This window comes from Gadus chalcogrammus, chromosome 7 (genome assembly GCF_026213295.1).
Source record: "Gadus chalcogrammus isolate NIFS_2021 chromosome 7, NIFS_Gcha_1.0, whole genome shotgun sequence".
Lineage (NCBI taxonomy): Eukaryota > Metazoa > Chordata > Actinopteri > Gadiformes > Gadidae > Gadus > Gadus chalcogrammus.
In genome coordinates this window covers 23,559,083-23,574,082 of record NC_079418.1, presented here as the reverse complement: position 1 = coordinate 23,574,082, position 15,000 = coordinate 23,559,083, and the positions used below count along the sequence as shown (strand labels likewise).

At 41.5% G+C, this 15,000-nt stretch overlaps 1 protein-coding gene across 2 annotated transcripts in view; it reads right to left on the bottom strand.

Annotated features, from left to right (window-relative positions):
• Positions 1-15,000, bottom strand: part of tmem132e (transmembrane protein 132E) — a 243,723-nt gene that overhangs the window by 24,280 nt on the left and 204,443 nt on the right. For both annotated transcript variants that reach the window (XM_056594165.1, XM_056594164.1), the window contains exon 5: positions 6,087-6,230. In XM_056594165.1, coding sequence (XP_056450140.1) covers positions 6,087-6,230 — 144 coding nt within the window. The remainder of the gene's footprint in view (positions 1-6,086; positions 6,231-15,000) is intronic.

Genomic DNA, 15,000 nt, shown 5'->3' with positions numbered 1-15,000 from the left:
GAAAGTGTCAAAAGAGACGTCTGGCTTTCGTGGCTATTCTGTAAGAAAGTAAGTCAGAATGACAAACCAATGATAAAAACTACTCAGTTCCTCACCATAGGACACCTGTGTTTCCCTACCTGCCTCATCAACACCAATCAAAGACCCAGATTTCCCCTATGTTTTCACAAAGATTTAAAAGACAAGGTCTGACTCATTCGTCTTTGTGCCAAACATGAAAGTCCCGTCTGAGGTAGACATGTCGGACTGACGTTGCAGCGAGGCCCGGATTGAAGAACCCTCTCTCGCGTCGCCGAGGCATGTGGGCAGGCGGGCAGGGTGGCGGGCGGGGAGGAGGGCACGGAGGTGTTGGTGGTCAGGGGCGTCAGGGAGGCTTACAGGCAGCCAGGATGACCAGGGGAGTGCGACACTCCCGAAGCTTAACGCTCCCTCCCCGTCTTCACATGGATGTTGTGACTCATACACTGCCCGGAGAGAGAGAGATAGGGGGGGGGGGGAGAAAGAAAGAGAGAGAGAGAGAGAGAGAGAGAGAGAGAGAGAGAGAGAGAGAGAGAGAGAGAGAGAGAGAGAGAGAGAGAGAGAGAGAGAGAGAGAGAGAGAGAGAGAGAGAGAGAGAGAGAGAGAGAGAGAGAGAGAGAGGTGGGCGGTTGACTGTAGGCAGTAGACGTGGGCGAGTGTGCGTCTGCCCCCACGCCGCGGTGGACATCAGCTTTGGTGGGTCTCAGACATCGCTGCCCTGCCTCTCGCCTCGTCCCTTCTGCTCTCATCATGTACATCTCCACGCCACCCCCCACCCACCCACCCCACCCTCCCCTGTCATTTTCATTTCTCCTCTGCAAACCTCGCAGAGCCCTTAAGTCACATGAATAACCATACCTGACACACACACACACACACTGTAAAGTACAGCACGTACACAACATATATATACACATGATTACATCACATTATCTGCTGAGGCTCTGTCATTCATTATTGTTCTATGCACACATATATTCATAATCATAGTCACATATTTCATATCAGAACTACACATTAGAGGGAGAGCGAGATGCGTGGATAACAAAACATAACGACGAGGAAGAACAAAAATAGAAAACAGCTTTATCGCAAGGGATGACAAATTGTGAGGGCGGAAGATGACCAATATCCAAATGTCAAGAAGTCTTAAGAGTCTGAGTGCTTATGTGAATATTTATCAGGGCCCAGGGAACGTCATCTTGTTATTGTGAAGGAGAGAAGTGCGGGGTAAAATAGCAGCATATGGCTTCCTAATTATACTTCGTTCAGCAGAGATTATGTTTTAAGAAAAAGACGATATCTACTTTAAATTATTAAATAATTTACTATCACATAATTTGATATCATAATACTAAATAAAATACTTAATTCCTTAATCTTAAAGGTGCTGTAGGTGAGATCAAGAGCTGTCATTTTAGTCTAATTTGTTAGAAATGCTACAGCAGTCCATCAGCTAACAGTGCATGCAATGCACTGTGAGAATATATGCTTCATGTTGATGACTGCACTTGCCTCCGTATGAGTCCATTTAGATTTAAGAACGCTCCCGGCTGATTTTTGACCAATCAGGGCAATTCTTCCCTGATTGGTTTGCCTGTCAGGCCAGGTGTGTGAATGCAACACTTCTCAATGACAGACAAACTTAGGGAGGGAGGGAGCAGAGTGGAAGTGGAATCGTTTCTGTTTCAAAACCTTGCTCACTGGCTCCTTCCTGAGCCCTCCCTCTCTTTGGAACTCCCACACCTTCCGTGCACCACCCTTAATAAAATGCCTTGCTTCCATGTAAACAGCAGTAAAATAGCATAAAATAATGATCATTGATCAATAGGTCAATTGTATGAGCTGGTTTTAATTTAAATCAATTTATCTCTTTACGTTGATTGCTGACTCAAAAGTTTACCAACAAGTATTCTAGTATGAGATGATGATACTGGAAGGATTTGAACTGCACTGCACTGCACGTGCTGCTGAATCTGCCTCTAAGCAGTTCCATGGCCGGAGCACTGAAGCGGAGAGGCCCATTCCACCACACAAACGCTTAATGCCTCATCTTTAATGGGTGCTAGACAATGAGGGATGATGTGCCGCCGCGGTCCTATTGACACTGGTTCATCTCGCCCTTCTCACGGCTCTTATCGTTTATATCCAGACAGCATGGGCACCAAGTCCAGCCTCACATGAACGTGCACCAAAGTGCATCTGTGGGCGTGAGAAAAACAGATTATATTTCTCTGTTATTATTATTGATTCTTGACCCCGTGAGTGACTCACTGCAGTCTCACCTGCATGAAAAGAAACAAACAGAAGTGAAAACTGTGCCTTTGGGTTAGTCACAAGCAAAGCTTTCAGTCCATCAGACGGTCCTGAATTTGAAAGCCAGTGAACGATGTTGGGTATGTGTGCTTTCAACTTGATATTGTGTTTTGTTTAGTGTTTGTGTGCTTATGTACTGTATATATTTGTAATTGTATGGTTGAAAGTGGTTCATTAAGCTTATTGTTGCCGGTCAATGCCATTCATAATACGTCATGTAATGTAATGTACATATTATTCATCCCAGTTATAATGTGTCAAATTTGTACTAACAAATGCACATGCAGCTATATTTAAGGACAGGCATATATAAAACAGGTGAGAACCAGAGAGCACCCCTTTAAAGGACTAGTTTCCCCTTCTTGGAAATAGACTAATGTCAAATTACATTCATGTTACATTACTTAACATTAATGGGCAAAGGTTTTTCAATGAGACCTTTTGCTTTGAAATTTGCGTTCATTTATTTAGCAAACTGTAAATGAGGTTGGGATTGAGGTTTAGCAAAAATCAATGAACACTTATGCAGCTACACACGAGGAAATTTTTTCGTTATTTCTATCGGCAATTAATTTTGATTTACTGTTGTATGTGTCATTCCGACACTTAGTTATATCATGAACGATTACATATAATCCAATTTGTGAGGGAGAATGAACACACTTAATTCTCAGTTTCATATTTCTTTGAAACCCTATTGCAGGTCTACATATATATATATATATATATATATATGTATATATATACATATATATATATATATATATATATATATATATATATATATATACACACACCGGTAGATATATAGATATACAGTGGGGCAAAAAAGTATTTAGTCAGCCACCAATTGTGCAAGTTCTCCCACTTAAAAAGATGAGAGAGGCCTGTAATTTGTATCATAGGTATACCTCAGCTATGAGAGACAAAATGAAAAAAAAATCTAGGAAATCACATTGTCTGATTTTTAAAGAATTTATTTGCAAATGATGGTGGAAAATAAGTATTTGGTCAATAACAAAAGGTCATCTCAATACTTTGTTACATGCCCTTTGTTGGCAATGACAGAGGTCAAACGTTTTCTGTAAGTCTTTACAAGGTTTTCACACCTTAAAACATACCCCCAAACCACCTCTAGAGCAGTGATGTTTTTGGACCTTCGCTGGGCAACACAGACTTTCAACTCCCTCCAAAGATTTTCTATGGGGTTGAGATCTGGAGACTGGCTAGGCCACTCCAGGACCTTGAAATGCTTCTTACGAAGCCACTCCTTCGTTGCCCGGGCGGTGTGTTTGGGGTCATTGTCATGCTGAAAGACCCAGCCACGTTTCATCTTCAGTGCCCTTGCTGATGGAAGGAGGTTTTCACTCAAAATCTCACGATACATGGCCCCATTCATTCTTTCCGTCACACGGATTAGACGTCCTGGTCCCTTGGCAGAAAAACAGCCCCAAAGCATGATGTTTCCACCCCCATGCTTCACTGTAGGTATGGTGTTCTTTGGATGCAACTCAGCATTCTTTCTCCTCCAAACACGACAAGTTGAGTTTTTACCAAAAAGTTCTATTTTGGTTTCATCTGACCATAAGACATTCTCCCAATCCTGTTCTGGATCATCCAAATGCTCTCTAGCAAACTTCAAACGGGCCCGGACATGCACTGGCTTTAGCAGGGGGACACGTCTGGCACTGCAGGATTTGAGTCCCTGGCGGCGTAGTGTGTTAGTGATGGTAGCCTTTGTTACTTTGGTCCCAGCTCTCTGGAGGTCATTCACTAGGTCCTCCCGTGTGGTTCTGGGATTTTTGTTCACCGTTCTTGTGATCATTTTGACCCCACGGGGTGAGATCTTGCGTGGAGCCCCAGATCGAGGGAGATTATCAGTGGTCTTGTATGTCTTCCATTTCCTAATAATTGCTCCCACAGTTGATTTCTTCACACCAAGCTGCTTACCTATTGCAGATTCAGACTTCCCAGCCTGGTGCAGGTCTACAATTGTGTTTCTGGTGTCCTTTGACAGCTCTTTGGTCTTGGCCATAGTGGAGTTTGGAGTGTGACTGTTTGTGGTTGTGGACAGGTGTCTTTTATACTGATAAGGCGTTCAAACAGGTGCCATTAATACAGGTAACGAGTGGAGGACAGAGGAGCCTCTTAAAGAAGAAGTTACAGGTCTGTGACAGCCAGAAATCTTGCTGATTTGTAGGTGACCAAATACTTATTTTCCACCATAATTTGCAAATAAATTCTTAAAAAAATCAGACAATGTGATTTTCTGGATTTTTTTTTTCATTTTATCTCTCATAGCTGAGGTATACCTATGAAAAAATAAAAATAAAATTACAGGCCTCTCTCATCTTTTTAAGTGGGAGAACTTGCACAATTGGTGGCTGACTAAATACTTTTTTGCCCCACTGTATATAGATAACAATTGCATTATTATTGCGTTATATATATATATATATATATATATATATATATAATGATTGTGTTCATACTGATCAGCAAATGCACAAAGAAAAAGACAACTGCTTCGGTGAGGGTTTTGTAAAGATAATTCATGTGGACGGAAATGTTAATATTTTATTTATTATTTATTATTTATTATTTACACCCCATATGTAAATATGATAGGAGAAAGAGGGTAAATATTTAAAAATAATGCAAGTTGTATCTTAGGGGACCTATTCTTCCTCCTCCTTTTCAGTATGTTATGGATATTCGTAGTCAAGCAATGCCATGACAATGCACACACTCGGAAATTATGCTTCCAAAAGATTAAGGTTAGGTGGTGGGTAGTGGTCTTTTATTATTTGTAATGATTTTAGACAAATGTCTTTTTTATTTATTATTATTAATAATAATATTAATAATATTATTATTATTATTATTATTATTATTATAATAAGAGAGAGAGCGAGAGAGAGAGTGAGAGGCCAAGAGAGAGACAGAGAACATCGATTCACATCCTAATTCTATAAAATAAAATCTTTCCCATTGTCACACTATTCAACGGCGACAAAATGGCCCGGAAACCAGAACAAAATTCTGGATACCGAAATAAATTAAACTTTCAAGTCTGAACACGATTTAACAAAGCACAAAACGTCTACTTAGTGCTCTGTAGTCTCAAATGGGAAAACTTCCCCATTCATTTGGACTAACTCCTGGAACTGAAATCTGTCCTGATTACATTTGGCCTGAGGAAGGAACCATGGCCCAATTGGCATCCCCAATCGTGCTCCACTCTTTGTTTTGCTCCCACTTTAATTCGCTCCATCAACAACCACAATACTGCGTTTTGAGGTGACCCAGTCCCGTCCGACGCTGACTCCTCCCCTCATGGCTGATTGGTCCCCCTACCAGGCCCGCTCAAGTCAAGTCAAGTTAAGTCAAGTAACCCGGGATGATAAGTAGGAGGCGGAGAGGGGAGGAGGAACGATAAGGGAGAGCTCAGAACAGAACCCTCTCAGAGCCCTCGTGGAGTCATTACCGCTGCTTTATAGTCCTATTTGAGTCCTATTGATTTGAATAGCAGCCTGCATCCCCCGGCCTCTTCTCAGGGTGAAATGAAATCAAGAGGCCTTGTGGGGCTCCTCCAGCTAAATAATGAGGTCTCGTATGCCTGCTCTGATGTTGTGTCTCCCCTGCTGCAGGACACTCCATGACCATTTGATGGAGGAAAGTAGAAGGCGTGTGTGTGTGTGTGTGTGTGTGTGTGTGTGTGTGTGCGCGCGCGCGCCTCGGGGGGATCTTACCTTAACAATGTCTTCGTTGGAGGACTTGCACTGCACAAAGGCCGAGACGTCCGTCACCGCTCCGTTCATCTCTATGGAGACCATCTTGACAGGGATGGCCACTGTTCGGCCGGTCAGGATGGCTGTATTAATGATCTCTGTATCCTACAGGGCGAGAGAGAGAGAGAGAGAGAGAGAGAGAGAGAGAATGAATGTTGGTGTTGGCATCAACCAGATTGAAGAACTCCTGACGGAGGAGGTGCAGAAATCACAGGGGTGTGAATCCCAAATGCCAGATGTCTGGCAGGATTTGTGATAGCAGCAAATGTGTCTGTTTATGACTACAAAGAGATAGTTACAAATGTCTATATTGAAAGTATATCGACTATGACGCACTTCCTAAGAATGAATTGAGCAGGGGATGCAAACGCTGTTAGTGATAAGTTCATGTTAATCACATGGCCACAATATGAGTTGGACATTTAATGAATGACCCCTAGGCCTTGGAAAGGTGAGATGTCGTAAAGCTGATTGTTAAGTATTTGGTTACTCTTTCTTCCTTTAATCTGTGTCTCCTTACCCAATCAGGGTTCACCCCCTTCAATATGGTTGCTCTGATTTAATTGTATGCAGGAGAGACACAGTGCTCAGACCCCAAGCTAGATTCAGCAGGGGTAATTTGGTAGAGGAGAAATTAGAAAACTAAAATGTTTAGGAGAGTAGAAGGTAGGACTTTCTGACTGGAATTTACATCTTTCCATTCATTTGACCTTTTTTTTTTTTTTCCTAACTGCAGAACCCAGACTTTTACTCAGAAGAGGGACATAGTGGATTAATGGTTAAAACAAAAAATAATCAGTATCATTTCATTCTTTTAAAGAGCAACCGCAGGCAACATAACAGATTATGTCCTTCAGAGAAACCAATGCAAACTACTGCTAGGAGAATCACTGCGTTAGGTTTCAAAACATTAGAAGAAGAAAGTCATTGTTTTCTATGTAATTTACACAGTTATTCTGATTACACAGATTACAGGTTAAAAAACAACAACATCAGCAATTCCAAAAAAACATGTTCCATACAACTGGGCAACACTTTCAGCACCGCTGTGTGTTAATTTCAACTGTGACTGTGTATGGAAATGGCCAATTAAAACACACACCAGCCCGGTAGAAGTTTGAATCAATTCATTATTTTTTGGCAGGCCACGTTAAGCTGCAGGAACGTAACAACTTCTCTCTTGAAACGCATGCGTTGCCCAGGAGAGAGGGAGCTCAATGTTCATCTCCCCCAAATGAACACCAGCATATTTCCATACCCCCAAAAAATGAGAATGTCAAAGTCTAACAACCTACAATCTTAATCAGGACAAGCAGAACAGGCATACCACGCAAGAAATAATTTTCCCTTCATTTTTTCCCCTCCATCTTCGCATGGATTCCTGAACCAATTCTTGCTGCTTCTTGAACTGATTATTCATAGGGCATTACTGATGCACGCGATTAATATTGCAAAGGCAATGGACCTTTTCAGCTTTAATGAAAACAGTGGACACAAAACCACAGTTTGAAACATCGGAGGGAATAAAAGTGATGTTTAAGTGATGTAGTCATAAAGGATGTAGAGACCGACCGTTACCCTGTCAGGGTGATGTCACTGTATGTGTTGACGCAGACCCCGCATTCAGTGGGTGGTTAAATACTTGTGGGCTGTGATGTGTGTCTAAGCACACAACATTTCTTAGGGACCAAGGCCAATACAACCCGCTTGGGTTCATAAATCAAGAACCGAAGAGGGAATAATGCAAGCAGAGCACAGTGACAGTTCATCGGTCTGGAGAGTCCACAGCATTAATTCTACAGTTTTGACAAAGTCTCCTAAGGGTTCATGAACTTGGGTTAAAAATGTCCCCTCACTGACGCAGAAACCTGTATTTAATGAATTATACTGTGCCGCGTAATGTTTCCTGTTGAAATTATATTAGGTTCATTATTTTTGTATTTTATTGAAATCAAATTAGTACATTCATGGCTGCAAGGTAAATGTTTCATTTGCTAACAAAAGAAAAACAACATCATTTTACCAGTCACAATTTTTTTTCGTTGTCAAACCTTGAAACTAACATCGAAGCATTCTTTTCAAGAATGCAAGTCAACCGTGTCCTAAGAAATGTAGTTTGCTTAGACTCAGTGGTTCCCAACCGTGAAGTCGGGACCCTACTTACTGTCCTCTGACATGCATATGGGATAGCAGGAGATTGCTGAGGTATTTGGCGATCTATTTTAGCAAACACATTTTGTCCTATATAAACAAACTGCCTAATGACTCATAGCCACGGGTAAACTACCACCAATCACTTAGTGCAGGGGTACTCAAGTAGAAATGATGAGGGGCCACAATCTTTTTTTTCAGTGACTCAAGGGGCCGGTCGGTATACGTGTGACTGAGGCCGATATATGCTCTGTTTTAGACGTAACGCGTAAGCACCCCCCCTTGCGCGGTAAAATATCCCCCCTTACGTGCTTAAGTGCGTCGGCCAAAATTCCTGACTATGCGACTAAAACACTACGGCCCTACGCAGCTCGCAAAGACTGTGATTGGCCAGCTAACCAAATCCTTTCAGGAGTCTCACATTTCCGGTTTTACAGCATAATAGCGCCATTTTTAAAAGTCTGTGACAGAAGCAAATGAAGAATTTTGAAGAAGGAGAAGAAGAAAACACAAGAACGAATTATGATTATTATAAATATAAACAAGCCAGCGATTTCCACTTCCACGCCCACAGATTCGTTCGTTGCTCCCCCTACTGTTTTGGCGGAGAATCCCCTTGCAACGCGCGCAATCCTTAAGGAACCTTAAAGGAACCGTAAATCAAAACTTGTCTAAAACAAGTCCCTTGTGTAAATTACGTGCTTACGTCTCTGCGTCTAAAACGACCCTAAATCGGCCTTGACTGCTGCTGAGATGGACTGTCTGCCTCGAGTTTGGGAGGGCTGGAGCGGTCTGTGGGCTGGAGTGCTATCTGTTTATCGTTGCAACCCCCAGCCTCGTATTGAGATTGCGGCGCACGGTTTCAAAATAAGAGCGCCCAGCACAAATTATTATTATTTTTTTTTTTAATAATTAAAAAAACTTTTCAAAACAGCTCGAGGGCCATTAATAGACACCCCGCGGGCCACAAAAGGCCCGCGGGCCGCTACTTGAGTATGACTGACTTAGTGCTTAGTAGAGCGATACAATTATGTCCACTGGGACATTGATGTTACCCGCCGAGGTTGATTGGTTGAAAACAATTTTGTGTGGCAGCAGATGTCGATTGGGCAAAAAGCCATTACTGTGGAAGCAGATGCATAAAAAAAACTAAGTTGCGGTCCCAAACATTTTCAGGGCTATATGCGGTCAAGGGCCAAAACAATGTGGGAACCACGGCTACAACTAAACCACGACCACAATACCAAAATGATGCATCAGTGTTTTCATTGGATGTACTCTATGTGGTTTAGGATCTATCTTGAAGTTTAACCTTTGGCGTCAACTCACACCACTGAAAGTGAATGGGAGCCACCATCCGTTTTAGCCAAAGGGAGTTACCAGCTGTATTTGGCGCTTTGTACTGCAAACATTTCCAAGTTGTCCCTTTGTAAATGATTTATTACTACACACTACATGCCGCCTGATGTACACATGTATCTTAATTGCATAACAAGTAAAACATACAAAATATATATCTATATATATTATATATACATATATGTATAAGTGTGCATACCCTCAAAGGCATTTGTTAATAATTAAAGCATCACTAAAACTGTCAGCGAGGGGAGTGGGACCCCTCACTGCACTGCACCAGGGTATTGTTCCTATTGTTCAGGCTTTGTTTGTGTGTCAGTATAACCCCTTCTCTTAACAAGGACATCTTTGGGGTAAAAACAGCTTCCACTGACCTGATCTACATTGGGGATCCTATTGTTCTGACTCAACCATCTGCCCAGGAACATTCCTGGACCGCTTGGGGAAGTTTTGATTAGAAGGGAATGGCATTTTGGGGCATTTATGTCACCCTTGTATTTTTTTTACCTTTTTGTAACCATACCATTGTGCTTATTGAGTTTCATCTTGTTCCGTGTTCATTATTCATGTTGTTCCAGTGTCTATGGTTATTCAAGGGTTATTTTTATAACCGTTGTACTGCCTATCCCCCTAGTTATCCATATTTCAGCAGAGAAACCTAGAACATGATAATTGTTCCACAGTGTCTCTTGAAAGCTCGGTGGCTAACAAGCAGGTGTCTGACGGGAAGTGTCAAGAAGGTCAGATCGCTAGTCCACTTAATCCGTCTGCTCTACAATCACAAGCATCATGCTAAAGCAGATCAAACCCCTTCAGGTTCACCTACCTCTCTCGTCTTAACAAATCCCACCCACTGCATCAGCATTTACTGGTGTGATCTCTTCACATTGATACAGTCAAACATGTACACACACACACACGCACACACACACACATGCAGGAAATTACACACACAGACAGCACACACACATGCAGGAACGTACACGCATATACACAAATATATAAGAACATGAACGCACACACACACACACACACACACACACACACACAAACACACACCAGACACAATTAAGTGGTCTGACATCTATCAGCCTCCAGTGCTGTCAACTCTCATTTGTTGGCCAATGAGACCCATTTGCTCATTTGTGCACTTACAATTTCTTCCACTAAAGTGGATACATTTTAAACAGTAACAGCGAGCAAAATATTACCCTTTATTATTTTTTGTGGATTTTTGCATATTCACAAAAAATAGCGTTGACATGGTTACTAAATATAGAAGGCATACAGTCGTCTTTTGAACCAGTTGGGGTTTTTCCATTTACTTTGTCTGTAGATGCATTGCGGTGTGAATACAGTCCGCATTTACACTATCAAATTTAAAACAGTCCGAAAGGGCCAATGTAAAAAGCATTAAATGCCAAGGTCAGCAGAAACAAGTAAGTGTAGTCTGATGTCGGAGCCCCTGCACTCAATAAAGACTTAACTGCAGCTTGACTGAAGACGCAGTTACAACCTACAAAAGTAAACCAGAACCAACGGACAATGCAATAATATTGGTTTCATTATACAGTGATAATACGTTTGCCATAGAGCCCAAGAAAAACTTTTTTGAAACACCTTATTAACCTAGCCTAACCTTCCTGAAGTCTGCGGCACTCAATATATGTGCATTTATTGCAGAAGATATTAGGTAGTTGAAGAAGACTGCAACAAATGGACAAACAAATGGAATAAAGTCTGGCTTGCTCAGACAGCATCCAACGGCAAGTCAATTGTGTAGGCTTCTTTTTTCTTACTCCTTTATGCAATTGGAAAATGAATATACACACATGCTTAATTGAATGTACAGAAATTAACAAACCAAGCTCTACCTGATCTATCTGTCCTATTTTCCTTCAATCAAGGTTAGACAACACAATCATAATCTGTGGGTTGCTGAGTTGTGTATGTTGGAATCCAACTTGAATTGATGAGAGAAAGCAAATGAAGGAGAAGCTTTTTGATTAAGCCCTCTGATACCAAGTCCCAAGTCCGAGTGTCGGACCTGGACGTGGACCTGGTTGTGGTTCTGCCCGTGACACACTAGGGCTGTCAAATGCAGGTCGGCTGGTTGATTGGTTAGTTGATATGCACCTGGTTTGACCAAACATCTCATGGGTTTGGCAATCGCCGGTGTTCGTTTCATAAGGAAAAAAGCGCTTATTAATTCATTATTTTCTGGAGCAGGAGGGACACATACTGACTGATGTGTTTAACTTTTGAGTGATAGGCTATATTGTGTTAGAAATAACTTTTATTAATAAAAATGATATTCAAGGCCCCCTACTTTCAGGCATAATCAATCATTTGGTTGAATATAATAGAACACTCTCTGAAGGACATAATCTGAGACAGGAGATCAAAACACCCCGGTCTTCACAACTTTAAACTTGCCCAATTTAAGGAATACTGCTTGTTGCAACTTACTGAACACAGTTCTCCAAAAGAATGGCAACATGTCACAGAAATCGACGGTGTGGCAACATATCTTCTATTTAAAGTATGCAGGCATAACCATCCAAAAGCGTAAGGCGCAAGTTATTTTGTTAAAAGTCTGCGATTGCTGTCAACTATCAGGTGTAACGCTCGAAAAGCTTCAATGTTAACATATCTCAATTGGCACCTCAGCAAGAATCGCAGCGCCACCATTATATTAAGCACAGAGCAAAAACTCTCATCAAATCTTTCGATGTGTTGCCCAGCCCCGTCAGCATGCTGCCCGACGTGCCGCTCCATGGCTCGTCTGGTGGGACAACGCTATACGATGAGGCTCTGCTGTAGCCGAGTCGGACTTGGACTAAGAGCGGATCTGAAACCCTCTGATTTCTTCCAAACAGCAGTTAAATTATAGTTGGGCTACCAGGTAGAGTGGATTGCACAGAGGCCTTTAGTACATCTAGAGATAACCTGCATATCATTAGCCCCATAGAATAATTGCCTACGTAATATTTTAAGGTTCATCTTGTATTTAGAATCAAAAATGCCTATGTCAAATAGATGACTTCGGCAGACAGTGCTTATGGAATGTAAAAAGCACTGTGATAGCCAATGAGTTACAGTGATTCAGCAGCGTTAGGAGGGTAGAGTGAGGTTAGATATCACAATTTGGCCAAATGTGCGTATATTATTGGAGAGAGAGGACGGGCCTTCTGATATTTGTCGGGTGGTTGGGTGCGGAGATAAGGTCTACAGTATCATGTTTCTTTTCCGTGGTTAGAGAGAAACCCCTGGGATCAAGGTTTGTTTTGACAGGTGAAAGAGTCTCGGAGCGGAGTAAGAAATAAATCTGAAGTGAAATGATACAGATTCTAAATCCGATCTACACAAACAAAGTTGACACCTGGAGTCGGTCACGAATATGGAGGACTATATCAGGGGTGTGTTTACTGATCACAGCTCGCAGGAAGTAAATGAACGGAAAAGATGATTTCAGTAGACCATCTATGTACGATATAACTATTGACCTGCTCTCAGCCTAGGACATTTAAATACTCACCATGCACATTTATGGGGAGGTCTTGTGGCCAATGAGGGGACCAAGTCTCACTGTGAATATGATTTATTTTTTCATACATAAATCGTGTTTGATTTATGAGAAAATTTGCGGGTCATTTGGGGTTGGGTGATGGCACAAAAGTAATCTGTAGTCACCTCCTTTACCTCACTCTTAAAAGTTGACAGCCCCTGAGCATTATTATTTGTGTATTAAAATATGTAGTTCAACGGCGATGTATATTATTTGCTGTCAAAGTATTAGGGTGGCCAAGAAGCCAAGCACACACTTTAGTTATTCATTGAAGCAGAAGATGGCCAATAGCTGCTCGAGCCATACGACGGCAACGACATTTATCACTTACATCCATCGATATCACACCAGTAATAAGCATGGCGCTTTAATGAGTGCATTTGACTTTAAAAAGGCAAAACAGAGCATGCCGGGTAAGAGAGACATCAACAATTAAATATAAATGGAACAGAAAAGTGAATGCTGCAGTCAGCATTTCAAAGGCAAGCGGCCGATTCATTTTACAGGTGTTTTAATAAAAATCGACGCTACTGACCCTTTCAAAGAGGGTCTTGACAAGTTGTGGGAAGTGTTTTGACTTGTTTTTTTTTATTAATTATATTGTAAACGTCCACATTCTTGCAGTATAGCTTCCACTTTAACACGGCCGCTTCAATGGGCTTCACACCAGGAGGTATTTCCAATTAAAAGCACTGCAGGAACGTGATTTAGTCCATCAGGTTTGAATTTGATTGGGCCAGAGGGGCAAGTTTTTCTCTGAAGAGCTGTGTTTTATTAAGATGTTAGGGGGAGGGGAAACAAGAGATCACACTATATATAGATTGACAGTTGGTATCACTACCAGAAATAAATTCGGCTTAAGTTGACGTTAGGCCCACATAATGAATCTTAACTTTGACATACTATTGTGGAGTAAAAAATACCAACATGAGAAATGAGCTCAGGAGGGTCCAACTGTCACCCACACAAATTGCAGGGACTTAAAGCTAGATTGCGTTGAAAAGCATAAATTAATATTCACACGTCCGGCCTGCTCTACGTCTCCTTCAGCTTACAAAAGCAAACTCGTTAGTCATGAAAAGGTTGGGATTTGCTCCGCCTAAGTCTTGCTTCTCTTTTGTTCCTCTAACGTGCGTAAGAAACCCCATTATTTCTTTAAATATAGGTCAAACCCTTAATGCAGCCTGGCTATTAACTTGGAACACGTTTCAATCAACAGGTGACCTACTTAAAGAAAGCTCTTTTTGTCGGCCCATTACAATGGCTCCGCTATTCATCGGTTGTCAGGTTTAAACTTGTTGGCATGACCAGGATTGGATTGGAGTAAACAATGGCTCAGGTTGTCTCGTATTGAACTGGCTGCCTGCAGTTAGGTTTAAGTATAAGTAGTCATAAAGCATAATGTCGTCTCTTTTTCATGAGGTTAAAGGCTTTACTGGAAAAAAACATGCTCCAATACGCAATCTAAAACATGCATATTGTATGCTGTACCCTGGCTGTTATCCAGTACCAAAGTATGAGTGTACACCACAATATGAAAAAAACAATGCAGAATCTAACCCTCTTCTCTGTTTTTAGCCCCTGAAAAACATACACGATCATCTAAATTTTGAACTGACGATGAATATAAAAATGAACATGACTAACTTATGTTTTAGTGGTGTCATCCAAATGATGTGATGATGATGCAGGATTTGTATTTGAAAGTGATTTCAGTCGAGAGCCCCCAGGCACCATTTAGGAATATTAAAAACACATCCTTCAACAATGTGATGTATTCAGCCGCCAATGTGTTTG